The 23,796-nt window shown below is 45.1% G+C and overlaps 1 protein-coding gene across 1 annotated transcript; it reads right to left on the reverse strand.

The window, feature by feature from the left end:
• Positions 1-6,710: 6,710 nt before the first annotated feature.
• On the reverse strand, positions 6,711-19,527 carry LOC135534108 (uncharacterized). Its single transcript, XM_064961244.1, has 9 exons — positions 19,374-19,527; positions 16,992-17,201; positions 16,526-16,597; positions 16,256-16,285; positions 10,113-10,303; positions 9,813-9,901; positions 9,243-9,423; positions 8,676-8,770; positions 6,711-8,443 (listed from the first exon to the last, which is right to left on the reverse strand). Exons 1-9 carry the CDS (start codon positions 19,457-19,459, stop codon positions 7,274-7,276), a joined length of 2,124 nt encoding a protein of 707 aa, XP_064817316.1. The 5' UTR covers positions 19,460-19,527; the 3' UTR covers positions 6,711-7,273.
• Positions 19,528-23,796: the final 4,269 nt, after the last annotated feature.

The following is a 23,796-nucleotide window of genomic DNA, read 5'->3' on the forward strand; positions in this document are numbered from 1 at the left end:
TAGATTCTGTGATGACTGTAATAATGAAGAACACATGTAAGGAAGCTTAGATTCTGTGATGACTGTAATAATGAAGAACACATGTAAGGAAGCTTAGATTCTGTGATGACTGTAATAATGAAGAACACATGTAAGGAAGCTTAGATTCTGTGATGACTGTAATAATGAAGAACACATGTAAGGAAGCTTAGATTCTGTGATGACTGTAATAATGAAGAACACATGTAAGGAAGCTTAGATTCTGTGATGACTGTAATAATGAAGAACACATGTAAGGAAGCTTAGATTCTGTGATGACTGTAATAATGAAGAACACATGTAAGGAAGCTTAGATTCTGTGATGACTGTAATAATGAAGAACACATGTAAGGAAGCTTAGATTCTGTGATGACTGTAATAATGAAGAACACATGTAAGGAAGCTTAGATTCTGTGATGACTGTAATAATGAAGAACACATGTAAGGAAGCTTAGATTCTGTGATGACTGTAATAATGAAGAACACATGTAAGGAAGCTTAGATTCTGTGATGACTGTAATAATGAAGAACACATGTAAGGAAGCTTAGATTCTGTGATGACTGTAATAATGAAGAACACATGTAAGGAAGCTTAGATTCTGTGATGACTGTAATAATGAAGAACACATGTAAGGAAGCTAGCATGGAAGATGGAATCCACTACATGATAAAGGAATGCTCCAAAGGAGAGGAGTTTCCATGGAAACGGTGAAGGATCCATGAGTATCTTGTTTCCTGATAAAAATCTGAAAGTATTAAAAGAGCAACTAGTTGAACAGAGAGTTTGATGAGTTTTTATATCATCATTTGAGAGAAGTCTGTCCAATCACTGTATCATACATGATCTGAAATGATCATGTAGGCCTAAAGTTCTATTCCATTCCAGTCTATTATTTTCTCATCTATTTTATTCGATTCCATTTCATTCCATCCTATTATATTCACTTGAGCAATAACAGTCTGGTGGAAGGTAGTTATAGAGTATTCTTATGACAACATAAGGTCAATTGAATAATGTATGTGCTGCACTTAGCTGGAACAGGAGCATAGCTCTAACTGTACTACACAGCTCAGACTATTCCCAAAGAAGGTTGGGTGCTGCAACTGAAAATGTGAAGCAGTGTGCACTGCTGGAACATGGGAGTAGCACTTCAGCTGGAAGGATTATGGTAGGTAAAACGAATAGGTTTACTATAAAGTTGTAATAAATCAGTTCAAAATACTGTCATATGCCTCCATACTGAATATCGGTCCGGCTACATCAGACTAATTAGCATAAAGTATTTAGGCCTACCGACAATACAATAAAACAACATGGGACTCACCTTTGTAAAGTTTCTACTGAGTTTAGATTCCCGAGAGACGATAAACGAGAGTAAAATATTTTCGCTGAACTAATGTGTTATTTGTTGGCGAATAATATAAGACTATAATTTATATTTTGCGGTATAAATAAATTAAAAACAAAGTTTTAAAATGACAACTTGAACCTACAGTACTAGCAGCTTTCTTCCAGTCTCCAGACTGACGATTGACACCATCGTGAATTGAATGTTTCCGAAGTGCGTGCAGCCGCAGCCAGCCTCCTTCTCAGCTAAGCGGTTTATAAGGGGGCGGGGCGATGTGTAAATGACAAGTACAGTCTCAAATCAGAACACTGAACCGTGGAGGACGTCTCATGTTCAGAGGCGGGATTGGGTACCGTTGACAGCATCTTTTCCGTGACGTAGATAGTCATCACGAGAGCGCACCCACGAATTGTCCCAGGTATGCTTTCTGAGGATGGCTCAGGTTTCCCTTTATAGTGCGCTACTTTTGACCAGGACTCATAGTGCCCACAGGATTCTGGTCAAAAGTAGTACACTATATATGGGGAATAGGGTGCCATTTGAGGAATAGGGTGCTATTTGTCATTTGGGACGTAAACAAACAAAAAAACTTTCTAACATGCTCCCTTTGTTTTGATGTTGTCCACATTCTGATTGTGGCCACATTTTTTAGACAGGTGTAGATGAATAAAAGACACATTGTGATCTGATTGTGATCAGATCTTCCCTTAACCACCTCCAGAGGTAGTCCGGCACCCATTGTGTCTGGATATCAATCGAGTGTAAACAGATCTGGATGGTCAAACCGTTTAATAAATGATCATTATACTGGTCTCTGGTCTCTAAAACCATTGACAGGTAGCACCATTGGAAATCCAATGGAATTTGTAACTGTCTAAAATGTATATGTATGTACATGTATATATCTTTTTTATTTTTTTATTATTTGCATACAGGAGTGGCACCAGCTAATCTGGTCACAATGTGGACACAGTGGACAGATAAGAGACACATTTTAATACAAAATGTAGAAGCAACAAACCTTGATCAGATAGTGATTGGATCATATTGATCAGCTCACGAACTGACATTTAAAAAAGGCTTGATACACAACTTCTGTAAGTAGGCAGGCTAAAATGTGTTTGTCTCGTTTCATTGACCTCTCGGGCATCGTGCATTCAAAAACTTGCCCGTCTCTGGGATTGATAATGGACTGAGGTGTTCATTCAGCGTGGCCTACTTCTGAGGTAAAGGTGTTCATTCAGCATGGCCTACTCTGAGGTAAAGGTGTTCATTCAGCATGGCCTACTGAGGGAAAGGTGTTCTGAGGTAAAGGTGTTCATTCAGCATGGCCTACTCTGAGGTAAAGGTGTTCATTCAGCATGGCCTACTCTGAGGTAAAGGTGTTCATTCAGCATGGCCTACTCTGAGGTAAAGGTGTTCATTTGGCCTAGCATGGCCTAATCTGAGGTACTCTGAAAGGTGTTCATTCAGCATGGCCTACTCTGAGGTAAAGGTGTTCATTTAGCATGGCCTAATCTGAGGTAAAGGTGTTCATTCAGCATGGCCTACTCTAGGTAAAGGTGTTCATTCAGCATGGCCTACTCTGAGGTAAAGGTGTTCATTCAGCATGGCCTACTCTGAGGTAAAGGTGTTCATTCAGCATGGCCTAGTCTGATGTAAAGGTGTTCATTCAGCATGGCCTACTCTGGAGGTAAAGGTGTTCATTCAGCATGGCCTACTTACATTCAGCATGGCATCTTAAACATTCAGCATGGCCTACTCTGAGAAAGGCCACTTTCTCTGACCAAAAGACCAAAAGCGTCCTCTCATATGAGCGATTACAACCCCACCTCTCGAACTGCGGCTGCAGATGTGTTTGTTTTGTTGTTTTTGAATGGTGTAAGTGTGTTCCTAAAGCCCTGGTTAAACAATCACTGCCCCATTCAATGGTGGGGAATGTGAACGAGGTGGAGAAACTTGAAGCAATTAATTAGCTTTGGTCATGATGTAGGTTCCAAAAGACCTTCCCCTGGAGTTGTGCAAAACATGGTCTGCTCCCACTGTCACCATGACTACACATACAGGAGCATGAGGCATATTTGTGGCCACACCTGTCTCCTTGAGATTATACCTAGTCATTATTCATGCCAATAATTTCAAAGTATAACATGAAAACAATCATGAGCATTACTGGTAATGATACGTTGTTGCCATCGGCTACTGTTTCCCAGGCAATGCACTTGATTCTAACCCTGGGTGGTGCGCTGGTTTACACTGTGAATGACTCCACTAGCTTGTTTACTTTGTTAGATGTTTTCATTTGAAAGTTTAACTCACAGATTTAGGATAGATTCATATCCTGTCCTGCACATGTGCTTCTTTACCTCTATTTTACACACAGTTTTATGGTCACCCTCCCTTCATATTCCTCACTGTCAATTGTGAATGAAAATTCTTCAAGTTGTATCGGTGAAAACGTCCATGCAGCATCTGCATGCCAACCATTTGATCTCAATCAGTTTCATGTGACAATGCATTTGGATCTTCTTAGTGCTGTATGTCTACAGTGTTGTTCTGAGTTATGCCTACAGTGTTGTTCTGAGTTAGCCTATAGTGTTGTTCTGAGTTAGGCCTACAGTGTTGTTCTGAGTTAGCCTACAGTGTGTTCTGAGTTAGGCCTACAGTGTTGTTCTGAGTTAGGCCTACAGTGTTGTTCTGAGTTAGGCCTACAGTGTTGTTCTGAGTTAGGCCTACAGTGTTGTTCTGAGTTAGGCCTACAGTGTTGTTCTGAGTTAGGCCTACAGTGTTGTTCTGAGTTAGCCTACAGTGTTGTTCTGAGTGTTGTTCTGAGTTAGGCCTACAGTGTTGTTCTGAGTTAGCCTACAGTGTTGTTCTGAGTTAGGCCTACAGTGTTGTTCTGAGTTAGGCCTATAGGCCTACCTACAGTGTTGTTCTGAGTTAGGCCTACAGTGTTGTTCTGAGTTAGGCCTACAGTGTTGTTCTGAGTTAGGCCTACAGTGTTGTTCTGAGTTATGCCTACAGTGTTGTTCTGAGTTAGGCCTACAGTGTTGTTCTGAGTTAGGCCTACAGTGTTGTTCTGAGTTAGGCCTACAGTTGTTCTGAGTTAGGCCTATAGTAAGCGTTTTAGAGCTGATGGTGTTCAACTGTAGCATAGCCTACCTGGTCTCTTTTTCTTTTCGTTTTTACAATCAAAACACATATTTTACATGGTGCCATGCTGTTGAGTTATGGCCACATGAGAGAATTATGCAACAGGGTAGTGGGGTCGAAGGTCACTTGTCTGAGGTCAGCTGAGCATCCTTTGAGAGGCTTCCGGGAACTACCCACAGTTCTAAAGACCAGAGACAGTTGGGAAATCCTGGCCTATACTGCCATCTACTGGACAAATGGTATAATAGCCACTGATGTACCAGAGAAGCTGTCATAGGAAGAAATTATGGTCATAAACCTACTGAAAACAATGTCTATATTTTCTACGTGAATGAAACTGATTTACACAGTGAATTGGCACTACACATCTAGCTAGATAAAACATTATCAAGAGCTTTTAAGTTATTTCACATGCAGTCTTATACAATTCTAATTCATAACTAGTTTTATTTGTCTGAACAACATCAGTACATGATCAGTGAACAGTAGATCTCTCCAGATCCCTGCTGTACTCTGAGCGTCATTTCTTAGAGAGTATGTACCTGACTAAGGTGGAATGACAGACTGCTGTAGAACGCTCAAGGACATTCCACTCCGGTATGACTCACTGGCATGGAACACAGAACAGTCTTTTGTGTCAAGCTGTAAAGCCAATCTGACTGGCAACACATGGTGTTGGAGGTGAAAAGGTATTTTTCTCTCTCAGACGCTGCTGCTCGAAAGAAGGTCAATGCAGCACTTGCGGTGTGAAAATATGGATTCTGTATCTGGCTCTGTATCTGGACTCTGTATCTGGACTCTGTATCTGGACTCTGTATCTGGATTCTGTATCTGGACTCTGTATCTGGACTCTGTATCTGGCTCTGTATCTGGACTCTGTATCTGGCTCTGTATCTGGACTCTGTATCTGGATTCTGTATCTGGCTCTGTATCTGGATTCTGTATCTGGACTCTGTATCTGGCTCTGTATCTGGACTCTGTATCTGGATTCTGTATCTGGACTCTGCATCTGGCTCTGTATCTGGATTCTGTATCTGGATCCTATATCTGGATCCTATATCTGGATTCTGTATCTGGATTCTGTATCTGGATTCTGTATCTGGATTCTGTATCTGGATCCTGTATCTGGATTCTGTATCTGGATTCTGTATCTGGCTCTGTCTCTGGATTCTGTATCTGTATCTGGATCCTGTATCTGGATTCTGTATCTGGATCCTATATCTGGATCCTATATCTGGATTCTGTATCTGGATTCTGTATCTGGATTCTGTATCTGGATTCTGTATCTGGATCCTGTATCTGGATTCTGTATCTGGATTCTGTATCTGGCTGTCTCTGGATTCTGTATCTGGCTCTGTATCTGGATTCTGTATCTGGATTCTGTATCTGGCTCTGTCTCTGGATTCTGTATCTGTATCTGTATCTGGATCCTGTATCTGGATTCTGTATCTGGATTCTGTATCTGGATCCTGTATCTGGATTCTGTATCTGGATTCTGTATCTGGCTGTCTCTGGATTCTGTATCTGGCTCTGTATCTGGATTCTGTATCTGGATTCTGTATCTGGCTCTGTCTCTGGATTCTGTATCTGTATCTGTATCTGGATCCTGTATCTGGATTCTGTATCTGGATCCTATATCTGGATCCTATATCTGGATTCTGTATCTGGATTCTGTATCTGGATTCTGTATCTGGATTCTGTATCTGGATCCTCTGGATTCTGTATCTGGATCTGTATCTGGCTGTCTCTGGATTCTGTATCTGATCCTGTATCTGGATTCTGTATCTGGCTCTGTCTCTGGATTCTGTATCTGTATCTGTATCTGGATCCTGTATCTGGATTCTGTATCTGGATTCTGTATCTGGCTCTGTATCTGGATCCTGTATCTGGACTCTGTATCTGGACTCTGTATCTGGACTCTGTATCTGGACTCTGTAACTGGACTCTGTAACTGGACTCTGTATCTGGACTCTGTATCTGGACTCTGTATCTGGCTACATGCACATCAGTATATTGTCTGAGGTGGACTCCTTGGTCCACCTGTATTATTAGTCATCTGTAGACTTCTTTACGCTTTTTTAACGGACCACAAATGTGTCCCTTTCATGTGTTCATCAGTCATCCCATCTGTCGTTGTGTCATGTATAGTGCCGCATATATACACTCAAAGCATGTAAACTACTTCTGGATGATTTTATTAGAACCATCTGCACATGGAAAGATAGACATCATAAGAGACATCAGACAGACATGATAAGACAGACATGATAAGACAGACATGATAAGACAGACATGATAAGACAGACATCAGACAGACATCAGACAGACATGATAAGACAGACAGACATGATAAGACAGACATGATAAGACAGACATGATAAGACAGACAGACATGATAAGACAGACATGATAAGACAGACATGATAAGACAGACATAAGACAGACATGATAAGACAGACATGATAAGACAGACATCAGACAGACATCAGACAGACATGATAAGACAGACATGATAAGACAGACAGACATGATAAGACAGACATGATAAGACAGACATGATAAGACAGACATGATAAGACAGACATCATAAGCAAACCGTGTCAGTAGCTTTGAGTAAGCAACAGTATATGGTTGGATTTCCCATCATGAAGAGATAACGTTGTAGACCGTAGACCCATTCAACTCACTAAGCCCTCTGATGTCTTCCACTCCCTACAGACTGTGGGCATAGTGGTAGGTCTACAATGCAGTGCTCAGTTGTGGAAATAGAAGGAGTTGAATCCGTAGAAGCGGTGCTTTCTCCCGGTGTGTACATTGTCCTGCAGGTTGACCGCGCCCCCCTGGAGGGAGCTGTGGAAGAGATGATGGGCCTCCGACTTACTGAAGGAGTCCTGGAGCTCCAACAGGGCCAGCTGGCACCGGCCCCTCTCCCCTGGGTGGGTGGAAGGCAGGGCATGTGGACGGGGTTGGATACAGGGGTTGGAGATACTGCGTGGGATGGGGATCTCTCTGTTCTGCCACTCCCGATCCTGTTCTTCAAGGGTCTGATTGACAGTCATCTCAGAACCCAGAACTAAATTCCCGCCAGAACGCCAGTTACGGATGTTGGGAGAGACCAGATCAGCAGCAGACAGCTCCGTCTCAGATTCATATGCCGCCCCTGTGTTGTTAGTAGCCAATGCTGGAGCTGGCTGGCTCAGGCTGAACAGGTTACCCCCTGATGCTGTGTAGCTCTGCTTCTTGCTGCGAGGAACGTCCTCGTACCATACCTCTCTCTGGGTGTTATTCTCTTTGGTGACCTCTGTGGTCTCATTCAGGGGAGAATGGGGCAGCTGGCGGCTGTACAAGGCCAGAGAGCTCTCTGTGTCTGTGACCTTCTCCAGAGAGGCTCTGGGAGCCTGGCTGCTCTGCTGGGGGTCTGATGCCCCTGGCCCTGGGTGATGGAGCCCTTCTCTGACCTCCTTGACCTGGCACTCACACCTCTCCTCCCCACACCTCTCCTCCCCACACCTCTCCTCCCCACACCTCTCCTCCCCACACCTCTCACACCCGGAGCCTTGATCTTGAAGGTGGTGACCAGGGAACACATAGCCAGACACCTGAGCAGGTTCCAGCCCAGACACATCTCCAGCCCCAGGCCTGGCTAGACTGAGCTCTGAGTGGCCGTGGCTGTTGTTGGGATGGCCGTCCTGAGTAGAAGGGTTCCCCTTTATCTCCCGATGACTTTGGTGACCAGACATAGTTCCCAGAGGCCCAGCAGGGTGATTCTGTGTGGAAGTCTGGTCTGTGCTGTGGGACTCTGCTGCTGGGGCAGTGACAGGAGGGTGGTAGGTGCTCTCCACCATATGACGGCCCTGGCGTATTCTGGCCTTGCGCCCGTCTCGTGGTTTAGGGGGCAGCAGGACGGGGTGGGATCGCTCCCTCTGAGAGAGACGAGCACTGCTTTGTTAGGAGGTTTGTCTCGTTCAGTCATCAGAGTAAAGTGATACTGAAGAAAAACTGTTTGTTTAAGCAGTCTAAAACTATTTCTATGGTAGTTGGGGAAGTTAAAGAAGGTTTGGAGGCTAATAATGTGATATTCTAGCGAAGCAGTTAAATGTAGGAATATTACAACTGCACTGTATATTCAGGTGATTCATGTGTTACTGTAGGTACCAGCTGTGTTGTGTAGGGAGTCATCTTCCCAGTGATCATGTCAACGGTGTTCTCATGGTAGTCATCCAACCTCCAGGGATTAGTAGACCCAGTGCCTGGAGTAAAAACATATGACATGCTTGCTATTTTGAATATGATATCTGAGTGAGAGTGACTAACCAAATCAATGGGGCCCCCGGTCGGTAATTCAACCATGATTACTACACGTTTAGATAGCTGGCGAGACTAACTAACCAATCTAAACAATGGTAGTGGACATGGGGCTAATTGAGTGACTGTAGAAAAACTGCTGATCCACAACCAAATGTCAAAACTTGCACCTTGTGTATTCTACTATTCTAACTCTTATTATTATTATTGTACAATAATAATTGTTAAATTGATCCGTGGGCCGCCAGTTCCCTGGTCCAACTAGTCTGGGTATTACTCCATGTCTCTCGTAGCGTCTCAAATGGCACCCTATCCCCTATAGAGGACACATCTTTTGACCAGAACCGTATGGACTACATAGGGAATAGGAAGCCTGTTGGGATACAGCCTGTGTGTTCAGGGCTCTGCTCTCTGTACCTGTGTAGTGAAACTGGTAGGAGGTGACCCAGTGGGACTTCTCCACGTTGCGGAGCATGTTGGCTGTTCGTTCAGACAGCGTGACGTCCCAGTCACGCAATGTGGGGTTGGGAAACACTGTCTTCTGGGACTTGGGGTAGAATACCTGGGTCTGGGCCTCGCCCTTAACTGGCTTGGGGTGCTGAGAGAGAGACAAAGAGAAAGGTGAGACAGGACACAGGTGTCGGGAACAGATGGAGTGTGCATGTGACCTTCTTCCTTAGGTTGTTTCCTGAATGGCACCCTATTCCCTTAAAAGTGCACTACTTCTGAGCAGGGCCCTGGAATAGGGTACCATTTAGAACAAATCCCTAGTCATCCACTTCAGTGAGAACATTCATTTATTGGGCTTCACTGGTCAGATGAGATGAAATATAACATTAAGGATCATATTCTGCCTCCCAAATAACACCCGATACCCTATGCAGTGCACTCTATGGGGAATAGAGTGCTATTTTGGGACACACATGTTTCTGTGTACAGTGAGAGGGAAACCTGACTTAGCTAAATGACTGTACTGTAGTTACTCACATCCAGGAAGCCATGTTGTCCTGGCCATGAGATGGTTTTCTTCCTGGTTGTCATGGGTGCCTCCAGTACCTCATGACGATAAGGACCTCCTGGGATTGAAGACAAGACACTTCATCTGGGAATGAGGCTTGTGCTTGTGTGTGCAACCTTATACGGGCAAGCACGCAGACACACACACACACACACACACACACACACACACACACACACATACACACACACACACACACACATACACATACACACATACAGACACACATGCAGTTTGCACACACACGCACAAGCACACACGCACAACACCTTTTGTCTTTCTCAGCACGGTGATCTCTGGAGCAGAGGACGGGATGAGGGGGTTCAGGGGTCGTAGGGACGCAGCTCTCACGCCTGTGTCGGGGTCGTCTGGTGAGCGGAACGTTGGGAACAGGGCGAAGCGGGAGATGTGGGCCTGATACGGATGTTCTTTTGGAATTGGAACCTTTATCATTATCTCTCTGTAGGGAGGGAGGGCATAGCAGTGAACGAAGGACAGCCATTACAACTGTATCATTATCTCTCTGTAGGGAGGGAGGGTGGGCATAGCAGTGAAGGAAGGACAGCCATTACAACTGTATCATTATCTCTCTGTAGGGAGGGAGGGAGGGCATAGCAGTGAAGGAAAGAGCCATTACAAATGTATCATTATCTCTCTGTAGGGAGGGAGGGCAAAGCAGTGAAGGAAGGACAGCCATTACAACTGTATCATTATCTCTCTGTAGGGAGGGAGGGAGGGAGGGAGGGAGGGAGGGAGGGAGGGAGGGAGGGAGGGAGGGAGGGGGAGGGCAAAGCAGTGAAGGAAGGACAGCTATTACAACTGTATCATTATCTCTCTGTAGGGAGGGAGGGCATAGCAGTGAATGAAGGACAGCCATTACAACTGTATCATTATCTCTCTGTATGGAGGGAGGGCAAAGCAGTGAAGGAAGGACAGCCATTACAACTGTATCATTATCTCTCTGTAGGGAGGGAGGGCATAGCAGTGAAGGAAGGACAGCCATTACAACTGTAGCATTATCTCTCTGTATGGAGGGAGGGCAAAGCAGTGAAGGAAGGACAGCCATTACAACTGTACCATTATCTCTCTGTAGGGAGGGAGGGCATAGCAGTGAAGGAAGGACAGCCATTACAACTGTATCATTATCTCTCTGTAGGGAGGGAGGGAGGGCAAAGCAGTGAAGGAAGGACAGCCATTACAACTGTATCATTATCTCTCTGTATGGAGGGAGGGCAAAGCAGTGAAGGAAGGACAGCCATTACAACTGTATCATTATCTCTCTGTAGGGAGGGAGGGCATAGCAGTGAAGGAAGGACAGCCATTACAACTGTATCATTATCTCTCTGTAGGGAGGGAGGCAGGGCATAGCAGTGAAGGAAAGAGCCATTACAACTGTATCATTATCTCTCTGTAGGGAGGGAGGGCAAAGCAGTGAAGGAAGGACAGCCATTACAACTGTATCATTATCTCTCTGTAGGGAGGGAGGGAGGGCATAGCAGTGAAGGAAGGACAGCCATTACAACTGTATCATTATCTCTCTGTAGGGAGGGAGGGGCATAGCAGTGAAGGAAAGACAGCCATTACAACTGTATCATTATCTCTCTGTAGGGAGGGAGGGCAAAGCAGTGAAGGAAGGACAGCCATTACAACTGTATCATTATCTCTCTGTAGGGAGGGAATAGCAGTGAAGGAAGGACAGCCATTACAACTGTATCATTATCTCTCTGTAGGGAGGGAGGGAGGCATAGCAGTGAAGGAAAGACAGCCATTACACCTGTATCATTATCTCTCTGTAGGGAGGGAGGGCAAAGCAGTGAAGGAAGGACAGCCATTAAAACTGTATCATTATCTCCCTGTAGGGAGGGAGGGCATAGCAGTGAAGGAAGGACAGCCATTACAACTGTATCATTATCTCTCTGTAGGGAGGGAGGGCATAGTAGTGAAGGAAGGACAGCCATTACAACTGTATCATTATCTCTCTGTAGGGAGGGCATAGCAGTGAAGGAAGGACAGCCATTACAACTGTATCATTATCGCTCTGTAGGGAGGGAGGGCATAGCAGTGAAGGAAGGACAGCCATTACAACTGTATCATTATCTCTCTGTAGGGAGGGAGGGCAAAGCAGTGAAGGAAGGACAGCCATTACAACTGTATCATTATATCTCTGTAAGGAGGGAGGGCATAGCAGTGAAGGAAGGACAGGCATTACAACTGTATCATTATCTCTCTGTAGGGAGGGAGGGCATAGCAGTGAACGAAGGACAGCCATTACAACTGTATCATTATCTCTCTGTAGGGAGGGAGGGTGGGCATAGCAGTGAAGGAAGGACAGCCATTACAACTGTATCATTATCTCTCTGTAGGGAGGGGGCATAGCAGTGAGGGACAGCCATTACAACTGTATCGTTATCTCTCTGTATGGAGGGAGGGCATAGCAGTGAAGGAAGGACAGCCATTACAACTGTATCATTATCTCTCTGTAGGGAGGGAGGGAGGGCATAGCAGTGAAGGAAGGACAGCCATTACAACTGTATCATTATCTCTCTGTAGGGAGGGAGGGCATAGCAGTGAAGGAAGGACAGCCATTACAACTGTATCGTTATCTCTCTGTATGGAGGGACGGCAAAGCAGTGAAGGAAGGACAGCCATTACAACTGTATCATTATCTCTCTGTATGGAGGGAGGGCATAGCAGTGAAGGAAGGACAGCCATTACAACTGTATCATTATCTCTCTGTAGGGAGGGAGGGCAAAGCAGTGAAGGAAGGACAGCCATTACAACTGTATCATTATCTCTCTGTAGGGAGGGAGGGAGGGCATAGCAGTGAAGGAAGGACAGCCATTACAACTGTATCATTATCTCTCTGTAGGGAGGGAGGGAGGGCATAGCAGTGAAGGAAAGACAGCCATTACAACTGTATCATTATCTCTCTGTAGGGAGGGAGGGCAAAGCAGTGAAGGAAGGACAGCCATTACAACTGTATCATTATCTCTCTGTAGGGAGGGAGGGAGGGCATAGCAGTGAAGGAAGGACAGCCATTACAACTGTATCATTATCTCTCTGTAGGGAGGGAGGGAGGGCATAGCAGTGAAGGAAAGACAGTCATTACACCTGTATCATTATCTCTCTGTAGGGAGGGAGGGCAAAGCAGTGAAGGAAGGACAGCCATTAAAACTGTATCATTATCTCCCTGTAGGGAGGGAGGGCATAGCAGTGAAGGAAGGACAGCCATTACAACTGTATCATTATCTCTCTGTAGGGAGGGAGGGCATAGTAGTGAAGGAAGGACAGCCATTACAACTGTATCATTATCTCTCTGTAGGGAGGGCATAGCAGTGAAGGAAGGACAGCCATTACAACTGTATCATTATCGCTCTGTAGGGAGGAGGCATAGCAGTGAAGGAAGGACAGCCATTACAACTGTATCATTATCTCTCTGTAGGGAGGGAGGCAAAGCAGTGAAGGAAGGACAGCCATTACAACTGTATCATTATATCTCTGTAAGGAGGGAGGGCATAGCAGTGAAGGAAGGACAGGCATTACAACTGTATCATTATCTCTCTGTAGGGAGGGAGGGCATAGCAGTGAACGAAGGACAGCCATTACAACTGTATCATTATCTCTCTGTAGGGAGGGAGGAGGGCATAGCAGTGAAGGAAGGACAGCCATTACAACTGTATCGTTATCTCTGTATGGAGGAGGGGCAAAGCAGTGAAGGAAGGACAGCCATTACAACTGTATCATTATCTCTCTGTAGGGAGGGAGGCAGGGCATAGCAGTGAAGGAAAAGCCATTACAACTGTATCATTATCTCTCTGTAGGGAGGAGGGCAAAGCAGTGAAGGAAGGACAGCCATTACAACTGTATCATTATCTCTCTGTAGGGAGGGAGGGAGGGAGGGCATAGCAGTGAAGGAAGGACAGCCATTACAACTGTATCATTATCTCTCTGTAGGGAGGGAGGGGAGGGCATAGCAGTGAAGGAAAGACAGCCATTACAACTGTATCATTATCTCTCTGTAGGGAGGGAGGGCAAAGCAGTGAAGGAAGGACAGCCATTACAACTGTATCATTATCTCTCTGTAGGGAGGGAGGGAGGGCATAGCAGTGAAGGAAGGACAGCCATTACAACTGTATCATTATCTCTCTGTAGGGAGGGAGGGAGGGCATAGCAGTGAAGGAAAGACAGCCATTACACCTGTATCATTATCTCTCTGTAGGGAGGGAGGGCAAAGCAGTGAAGGAAGGACAGCCATTAAAACTGTATCATTATCTCCCTGTAGGGAGGGAGGGCATAGCAGTGAAGGAAGGACAGCCATTACAACTGTATCATTATCTCTCTGTAGGGAGGGCATAGCAGTGAAGGAAGGACAGCCATTACAACTGTATCATTATCTCTCTGTAGGGAGGGAGGGCATAGCAGTGATGTAAGGACAGGCATTACAACTGTATCATTATCTCTCTGTAGGGAGGGAGGGCAAAGCAGTGAAGGAAGGACAGCCATTACAACTGTATCATTATATCTCTGTAAGGAGGGAGGGCATAGCAGTGAAGGAAGGACAGGCATTACAACTGTATCATTATCTCTCTGTAGGGAGGGAGGGAGGGAGGGAGGGAGGGCAAAGCAGTGAAGGAAGGACAGGCATTACAACTGTATCATTATCTCTCTGTAGGGAGGGAGGGCAAAGCAGTGAAGGGAGGACAAGCATTACAACTCTATCATTATCTCTCTGTCGGGAGGGAGGGTATAGCAGTGAAGGAAGGACAGCCATTACAACTGTATTGAAGCAGTCAATGTAAATGATATTAGCACTATAAACTGTCCTCCTTTCTCCCCTCTCTGTTGGGAGGGCAGAGCAATAAAGGACAGAGACAACATGTCCTATACAGTAAGCAGTAAGATGGATATTAATCCTACACATTTTATAATGATCTTACTGTTCAGGAGGAGGGCATAACAATAAAGGAAGCAGAGATCAACTGTATATAAGTTGTTTCTGTAGAACTGGGGTCTCCAACCCTGTTCCTGAGAGCTACTGGCCTGTAGGTTTTATCTCCAAACCTGTTCCTGAGAGCTACCCTCCTGTAGGTTTAATCTCCAACCCTGTTCCTGGAGAGCTACCCTCCTGTAGGTTTTTATCTCAAACCCTGTTCCTGGAGAGCTACCCTCCTGTAGGTTTTATCTCAAACCCTGTTCCTGGAGAGCTACCCTCCTGTAGGTTTTAACTCCAACCCTGTTCCTGGAGAGCTACCCTCCTGTAGGTGTTAACACAAACCCTGTTCCTGGAGAGTTACCCTCCTGTAGGTTTTAACTCCAACCCTGTTCCTGGAGAGCTACCCTCCTGTAGGTTTTCACTCCAACACTGTTCCTGGAGAGTTACCCTCCTGTAGGTTAACTCCAACCCTGTTCCTGGAGAGTTACCCTCCTGTAGGTTTTTATCTCAAACCCTGTTCCTGGAGAGCTACCCTCCTGTAGGTTTTATCTCAAACCCTGTTCCTGGAGAGCTACCCTCCTGTAGGTTTTAACTCCAACCCTGTTCCTGGAGAGCTACCCTCCTGTAGGTTTTCACTCCAACACTGTTCCTGGAGAGCTACCCTCCTGTAGGTTTTAACACAAACCCTGTTCCTGGAGAGTTACCCTCCTGTAGGTTTTAACTCCAACCCTGTTCCTGGAGAGCTACCCTCCTGTAGGTTTTCACTCCAACACTGTTCCTGGAGAGTTACCCTCCTGTAGGTTAACTCCAACCCTGTTCCTGGAGAGTTACCCTCCTGTAGGTTTTAACTCCAACCCTGTTCCTGGAGAGTTACCCTCCTGTAGGTTAACTCCAACCCCAGTTGTAACTGACCTGATTCAGCTTATCAACCAGCTAATTATTAGAATCAGGTGTGCTAGATTAGGGTTGGAGAGAGAACCTACAGGAGGGTAGCTCTCCAGGAACAGGGTTGGAGTTAACCTACAGGAGGGTAGCTCTCCAGGAACAGGGTTGGAGGGAAACCCTACAGGAGGGTAGCTCTTCAGGAACAGGGTTGGAGTTAACCTACAGGAGGGTATCTCTCCAGGAACAGGGTTGGAGGGAAACCCTACAGGAGGGTAGCTCTTCAGGAACAGGGTTGGAGTTAACCTACAGGAGGGTAGCTCTCCAGGAACATGGTTGGAGTTATAACCTACAGGAGGGTAGCTCTCCAGGAACAGGGTTGGAGTTATAACCTACAGGAGGGTAGCTCTCCAGGAACAGGGTTGGAGGGAAACCCTACAGGAGGGTAGCTCTTCAGGAACAGGGTTGGAGTGAAAATCTACAGGAGGGTAGCTCTCCAGGAACAGAGTTGGAGAGCCCTGCGGTTGAAGGATATTCCAGTAGTACTGTAACAATTGAGAATGAGAAACTGATCTAGATCACAGAATGAGTACTTACGCGATGTTGATGTCCGTTGGTTTTGGTATACTGAAAATAAATGTTTGTAAAATAAGAGGATAATCAATATGAACATTATATTGGTGTAAAACTGATTTCAGCCATGGGCCAGTGATGAACTATAGCAGTTCATCCCAAATGGCACCCTCTTCCCTTTATAGTGCACTACTTTTGACCACAACCATATGGGCCCTGGTCAACAATAGTGCACCATATCGGGAATAGGGTGCCATTTGGGACACACTTTATAATATGTAAAAGGCAACCTACAGCTGGTCGTTGAGGCGGACGTTACTTTTCTTGGTAGGTGTAAGGTCATAAAACTGTTGAATGGTGATGTTCCTGTGAAGACATTAAAGGAGAAGAACCCTCAGTTGCCTCTCAAATGGCACCCTATTCCCTATAGAGTGCACTACTGGTCAAAAGGAGTGCACAGTGTAGGGAATAGGGTGCCATTTGGAACGCATTCCAACAAATACAACATACCCTTGGTAGGTGAATGTTGACATTTCAAAGGAGAAAAATGGTTTGTACATTTTCAAGCCATCCACAATCTCACAATTACTTGAAATCAAGGACTTTGGCTCACACTTGGAATAGTTTTTTAAAAATGTTTATATTATTTTGAGAGATACTTTTCTGAATGCTATTGAATGCTTGATACTCAGAAGGGTTCAAGTAAATCAGAAGTCAAGTTTCCGTCATTAAAAAGTCATGGCCCTAATGATAATCTTACTCAGGTGGGACGGATCCTCCGTAGCTTAAGTGGCGATGGCCCTTGATGATGGCAGGGGTGTGTTTAGTCTTCTGGGAGGAGGACGCCATCCTGTGGCTGGAGTGCTGGCTCAGTCCACGCTGGGTACGACCCGACGCTAAAACCCTGCTGCTGCTACTGGGAACTCCAGGAAGTGGTGGGACTCTGCTGCTAGGGCCTCTGGGAAGAGGACTGCAAGAGGACATTTAAACCTGTTGCTGAGGAACAAGTCAAGGTCATCCCTAATGTTACCCTATTCCCCATTTGGACAGGTCAAAGTAGTTGACTGTAAATGGAATAGGATGGCATATGGGATGTAGGGTTCCCAATGACATTCCTGTTCAGATGTGACCATAACATTCCCATGTGACATGATTCCTAACATCTCTGACCATCAAGTCTATGACAGACTAAAGGATTTCTTTCCATCAGCTAAGCTACAGTGTCTTGCGAAAGTATTCGCCCTTGAACTTTGCGACCTTTTGCCACATTTCAGGCTTCAAACATAAAGATATAAAACTGTATTTTTTGTGAAGAATCAACAACAAGTGGGACACAATCATGAAATGGAACGACATTTATTGGATATTTCAAACTTTTTTAACAAATCAAAAACTGAAAAATTGGGCGTGCAAAATTATTCAGCCCCTTTAAGTTAATACTTTGTGCGCCACCTTTTGCTGCGATTACAGCTGTAAGTCGCTTGGGGTATGTCTCTATCAGTTTTGCACAGCGAGAGACTGACATTTTTTCCCATTCCTCCTTGCAAAACAGCTCGAGCTCAGTGAGGTTGGATGGAGAGCATTTGTGAACAGCAGTTTTCAGTTCTTTCCACAGATTCTCGATTGGATTCAGGTCTGGACTTTGACTTGGCCATTCTAACACCTGGATATGTTTATTTTTGAACCATTCCATTGTAGATTTTGCTTTATGTTTCAGATCATTGTCTTGTTGGAAGAAATCTCCATCCCAGTCTCAGGTCTTTTGCAGACTCCATCAGGTTTTCTTCCAGAATGGTCCTGTATTTGGCTCCATCCATCTTCCCATCAATTTTAACCATCTTCCCTGTCCCTGCTGAAGAAAAGCAGGCCCAAACCATGATGCTGCCACCACCATGTTTGACAGTGGGGATGGTGTGTTCATGGTGATGAGCTGTATTGCTTTTACGCCAAAACATAACGTTTTGCATTGTTGCCAAAAAGTTCAATTTTGGTTTCATCTGACCAGAGCACCTTCTTTCCACATGTTTGGTGTGTCTCCCAGGTGGCTTGTGGCAAACTTTTAAACGACACTTTTTATGGATATCTTTAAGAAATGGCTTTCTTCTTGCCACTCTTCCATAAAGGCCAGATTTGTGCAATATACGACTGATTGTTGTCCTATGGACAGAGTCTCCCACCTCAGCTGTAGATCTCTGCAGTTCATCCAGAGTGATCATGGGCCTCTTGGCTGCATCTCTGATCAGTCTTCTCCTTGTATGAGCTGAAAGTTTAGAGGGACGGCCAGGTCTTGGTAGATTTGCAGTGGTCTGATACTCCTTCCATTTCAATATTATCGCTTGCACAGTGCTCCTTGGGATGTTTAAAGCTTGGGAAATCTTTTTTGTATCCAAATCCGGCTTTAAACTTCTTCACAACAGTATCTCGACCTGCCTGGTGTGTTCCTTGTTCTTTTACATTTACATTTAAGTCATTTAGCAGACGCTCTTATCCAGAGCGACTTACAAATTGGTGAATACACCTTCTGACATCCAGTGGAACAGCCACTTTACATGATGCTCTCTGCGCTTTTAACGGACCTCTGAGACTATCACAGTGCAGGTGCGTTTATACGGAGACTTGATTACACACAGGTGGATTGTATTTATCATCATTAGTCATTTAGGTCAACATTGGATCATTCAGAGATCCTCACTGAACTTCTGGAGAGAGTTTGCTGCACTGAAAGTAAAGGGGCTGAATAATTTTGCACCCCCAATTTTTCAGTTTTTGATTTGTTAAAAAAGTTTGAAATATCCAATAAATGTCGTTCCACTTCATGATTGTGTCCCACTTGTTGTTGATTCTTCACAAAAAAATACAGTTTTATATCTTTATGTTTGAATCCTGAAATGTGGCAAAAGGTCGCAAAGTTCAAGGGGGCCGAATACTTTCGCAAGGCACTGTACATGTAGTTCCCATAGTGCACCAAGACATGATGTACAACACAGACAGTACATAGTGCACCAAGACATGATGTACAACACAGACAGTACATAATGCACCAAGACATGATGTACAACACAGACAGTACAATAACCAAATATACTGTAGAGCACTGGCAAACAAAATGGAGTCATGCAGGAGGATAAGACTGTTCTCTTACCTGGCCAGAGGTGGAGAGTGAGGCTGTTGCTTAGACCATGGCATCCTGCTCTGTACCTGTTTCAGATCCTTGTTCTGTTTGTACATGTAAGTCTCCTCTTTCAGTCGCTGGAGGAGGGAGAAGTAGTCACCCTGCAACGGCGGGTCTGTCTGGGGCTCAGAGACAGCATACGGCCCCCAGCCTGGTGCAGGCGTTTCCAGGAGGGGCAGGGAGGAGGGAGGACCTCTGTTTGTGAGACAGGAGTAAAGGACTCCTCCCGATCTGTCTGTGGTCAGTGGGACGTTGCTGGATCCCTAGGCTGGTCATAGTGACGATGGCGTTGTCAACAGCAGTAGGTTAGTGTCCGCAACAGGATCTGGGTTAGTGACACCCTATCCACTGTCTAGGCTGAGCAGCAGACAGGCTTCATCTCTGTGTCTGTGCTCTCAGCAGGACCTGTACCATACAGAAAGATGCTACTAATATCACAGCGTCACAGCTCAGTGAAGTGTCATGGAGTCTCCCCTGTGATAATATTACAGCGTCACAGCTCAGTGAAGTGTCATGGAGTCTCCCCCGTGATAATATCACAGCGTCACAGCTCAGTGACGTGTCATGGAGTTTCCCCCGTGATAATATCACAGCGTCACAGCTCAGTGTCATGGAGTCGTGTCATGGAGTCTCCCCGTGATAATATCACAGCGTCACAGCTCAGTGACGTGTCATGGAGTCTCCCCAGTGATAATATCACAGCGTCACAGCTCAGTGACGTGTCATGGAGTCTCCCCCGTGATAATATCACAGCGTCACAGCTCAGTGACGTGTCATGGAGTCTCCCCCGTGATAATATCCTGAAGCGTCACAGCTCAGTGAAGTGTCATGGAGTCTCCCCAGTGATAATATCACAGCGTCACAGCTCAGTGACGTGTCATGGAGTCTCCCCGTGATAATATCACAGCGTCACAGCTCAGTGACGTGTCATGGAGTCTCCCCCGTGATAATATCACAGCGTCACAGCTCAGTGAAGTGTCATGGAGTCTCCCCCGTGATAATATCACAGCGTCACAGCTCAGTGACGTGTCATGGAGTCTCCCCCGTGATAATATCACAGCGTCACAGCTCAGTGACGTGTCATGGAGTCTCCCCCGTGATAATATCACAGCGTCACAGCTCAGTGAAGTGTCATGGAGTCTCCCCCGTGATAATATCACAGCGTCACAGCTCAGTGACGTGTCATGGAGTCTCCCCAGTGATAATATCACAGCGTCACAGCTCAGTGACGTGTCATGGAGTCTCCCAGTGAAGAATGATCACAGCCTCACAGCTCAGTGACGCCATGGAACTCCCCAGTGATAACAGGTTAGCATGAGGCAGTGTCTGATGCCACAGCAGATGGGTTCCCCAGTGATAATATCACAGCGTGGGCTCTGTGACTGTCATGGAGTACTCCCAGTGATTATCACTCCACGCACAGTGTAGCAGCAGAGAGAAGAACACCAGCCTCACAAACCTGAAACAGGTTACATGAGGCAGTGTCACACACATGGGTTCAATGACACACACACACATGGCTACACACACACACACACACACACACACACACACACACACACACACACACACACACACACACACACACACACACACACCTGTGAACTAATCCAGACCTCAGGTCACAGTGTATAGCCTTTCATTATCCATGCTTTTATGTATATAGGCCTGCACTCACCTGCATGCACACATAACATTAGAATGGCAGGATAGATACACCGCTAGAATACTACACATTGAATTCGCTCTATTTATGTTATTAAACATTCGCACACGACTGACTGCAGTACTTTCTAATTTTATGTTCGTTTCACATGCAGGCCTATGTGTTGTTTTTTCTCTACAAGACATCAAAGACTGACCCAGAATAAATTGGGTCAACGGGGTAATGTACTTCAGCGCGAGGTCTACCGACCTTATGTTCCCAAGGGCAACGCGTTGTTAGGTTTAGATCGGAAAGAACTGCTTTGCGGTCCGTACAGGTTTGAGGCTGTACAATCATGCGCTGTTGATTACGTCAGAGCAGGTCACCTTCTCTTGTGAAATCACAATGGAATCGGGATCAAAGGCAGGATTTCGCGGCGTTGAATATATCCTCTCCTTTAGTTGTCCATGGTGCTGAGTCTATGCGAGGATCGGGTTGTTCCAGAAAACACAATAACGGCTTTGTCCAGGAGCAATTGGCCTAGTTTGTGGATCAATTTCTCACAGTATCAAGAATAGAAGTAGGACTTTCTTTGTTTACTAATTTAATAAGTTGGTCAATGCTAAAGGGTGTTTTATTGATTTGAACCTTTGTTAAAAACAGGCGCTCTCCCGCTCCATGTTTCAATTCACACTGCGTCTATCAATAAAAACATCGACCGGCCATGAAAAACAACACACCTCTAGGCTACAATGCCCTGCCCTTATTCTAGAATCTAGGCAACCGTTCCATCCCCCGCATCCCTCATAATCAATACAATTTCGGACGTGCCGTGGGGGCGTCCAAAATGGCACCCTATAGCCTACATAATGCACGACGGGCCCAGGTCAAAGTAGTACATTACATCGGAAATAGGGTGCCATTTTGGACGTAAACATTGAGTGTTTGCCAAGAAGCCGAGACATGCCTGGTTTACCAACTGTTTTATGGAAATATATTCAGCATTAGCTCCTTAATTGGGATTCTCGTGAGACCTTGTCCAAAGTCTCAGCAAAACACAGAGATGTATCACTTCTTGCAGCTGACCCAGAACTAAGCTCTCATCCTGAATAGCACCCTATTCTCTATTTAGTGCACTTATTTTGGGCCAATAGGCTCCCATAGGACTCTGGTCAAAAGTAATGCACTACAGTATGGGTCCTGTGTGGCTCAGTCGGTAGAGCATGGCGCTTGCAACGCCAAGCGTCGTGGGTTCGATTCCCGCTGGGGCCACCCATATGTAAAAGTAGTGGCCCCAGCCGACTTGTAAGTCGCTTTGGACAAAAGCGTCTGCTAAATGGGATATATTATTATTATTATTATTATTATATTAGTATATAGGGAATAGGATTCACTTGCCTTGCGACACTGTGACAAATGGCACCATATTCCCAATATAGTGCACTACTATCTATGAACTCTGGTCAAAAGTAGTGCACTATAAAAGGGAATAGGGTCCCATTTGGGGCATAGACTAAGTCCAGTGACCAATCAGCCTGTTCAGCCTCAACTGAAGAGCTGTTCTGCTCTCTGGATTCCATTTCCTGCTGCTGCATTATACATGTGGAATAGATGCAGAGATTTCTCCAGGCTCTGTTGGCTCTGCTTGGTGTTAACACCCAGGATATTATAGAGGTGGTTTGATTAGCTCACTACACACTGGGGCCCACAGAAAACGTTGCCCGAAGGGCTGAACACATACCAGTGTTGTGTTATACAGTAGATATCTGTCTGTCTGTCTGTCGTTCAGGCCTCATTAGGCATAGACTAGACAACATAGTCTCAGTGTCAACATGGGTTGACATTATGCTGCATGGGAAGACATACAACTATGCTGTATGGGAAGACATACAACTATGCTGTATGGGAAGACATAATTATGCTGTATGGGAAGACATATAATTATGCTGTATGGGAAGACATACAACTATGCTGTATGGGAAGACATATAATTATGCTGTATGGGAAGACATAATTATGCTGTATGGGAAGACATATAATTATGCTGTATGGGAAGACATACAACTATGCTGTATGGGAAGACATACAACTATGCTGTATGGGAAGACATGCAACTATGCTGTATGGGAAGACATACAACTATGCTGTATGGGAAGACATAATTATGCTGTATGGGAAGACATAATTATGCTGTATGGGAAGACATACAACTATGCTGTATGGGAAGACACACAATTATGCTGTATGGGAAGACATACAACTATGCTGTATGGGAAGACATACAACTATGCTGTACTGTATGGGAAGACATAATTATGCTGTATGGGAAGACATACAACTATGTTGTATGGGAAGACATACAACTATGCTGTATGGGAAGACATAATTATGCTGTATGGGAAGACACACAATTATGCTGTATGGGAAGACATACAACTATGCTGTACTGTATGGGAAGACATAATTATGCTGTATGGGAAGACATACAACTATGCTGTATGGGAAGACATATAATTATGCTGTATGGGAAGACATACAACTATGTTGTATGGGAAGACATACAACTATGTTGTATGGGAAGACATACAACTATGTTGTATGGGAAGACATACAACTATGCTGTATGGGAAGACATATAATTATGCTGTATGGGAAGACATAATTATGCTGTATGGGAAGACATACAACTATGCTGTATGGGAAGACATATAATTATGCTGTATGGGAAGACATACAACTATGTTGTAT

The sequence above is a fragment of the Oncorhynchus masou genome, unplaced genomic scaffold (assembly GCF_036934945.1).
Source record: "Oncorhynchus masou masou isolate Uvic2021 unplaced genomic scaffold, UVic_Omas_1.1 unplaced_scaffold_3015, whole genome shotgun sequence".
NCBI classification, from domain to species: Eukaryota; Metazoa; Chordata; class Actinopteri; order Salmoniformes; family Salmonidae; genus Oncorhynchus; species Oncorhynchus masou.

Excerpts from the sequence above, each read along its gene's own strand:
- LOC135534108 (XM_064961244.1), bottom strand. The coding sequence starts at position 19,459 with ATGTACAAACAGAACAAGGATCTGAAACAGGTACAGAGCAGGATGCCA. Across the intron at positions 17,202-19,373 it reads CACTCTCCACCTCTGGCCAG|TCCTCTTCCCAGAGGCCCTA; the intron begins GTAAGAGAACAG and ends GTCCTCTTGCAG. Across the intron at positions 8,444-8,675 it reads CTCCCTACACAACACAGCTG|AGGGAGCGATCCCACCCCGT; the intron begins GTACCTACAGTA and ends CGTCTCTCTCAG.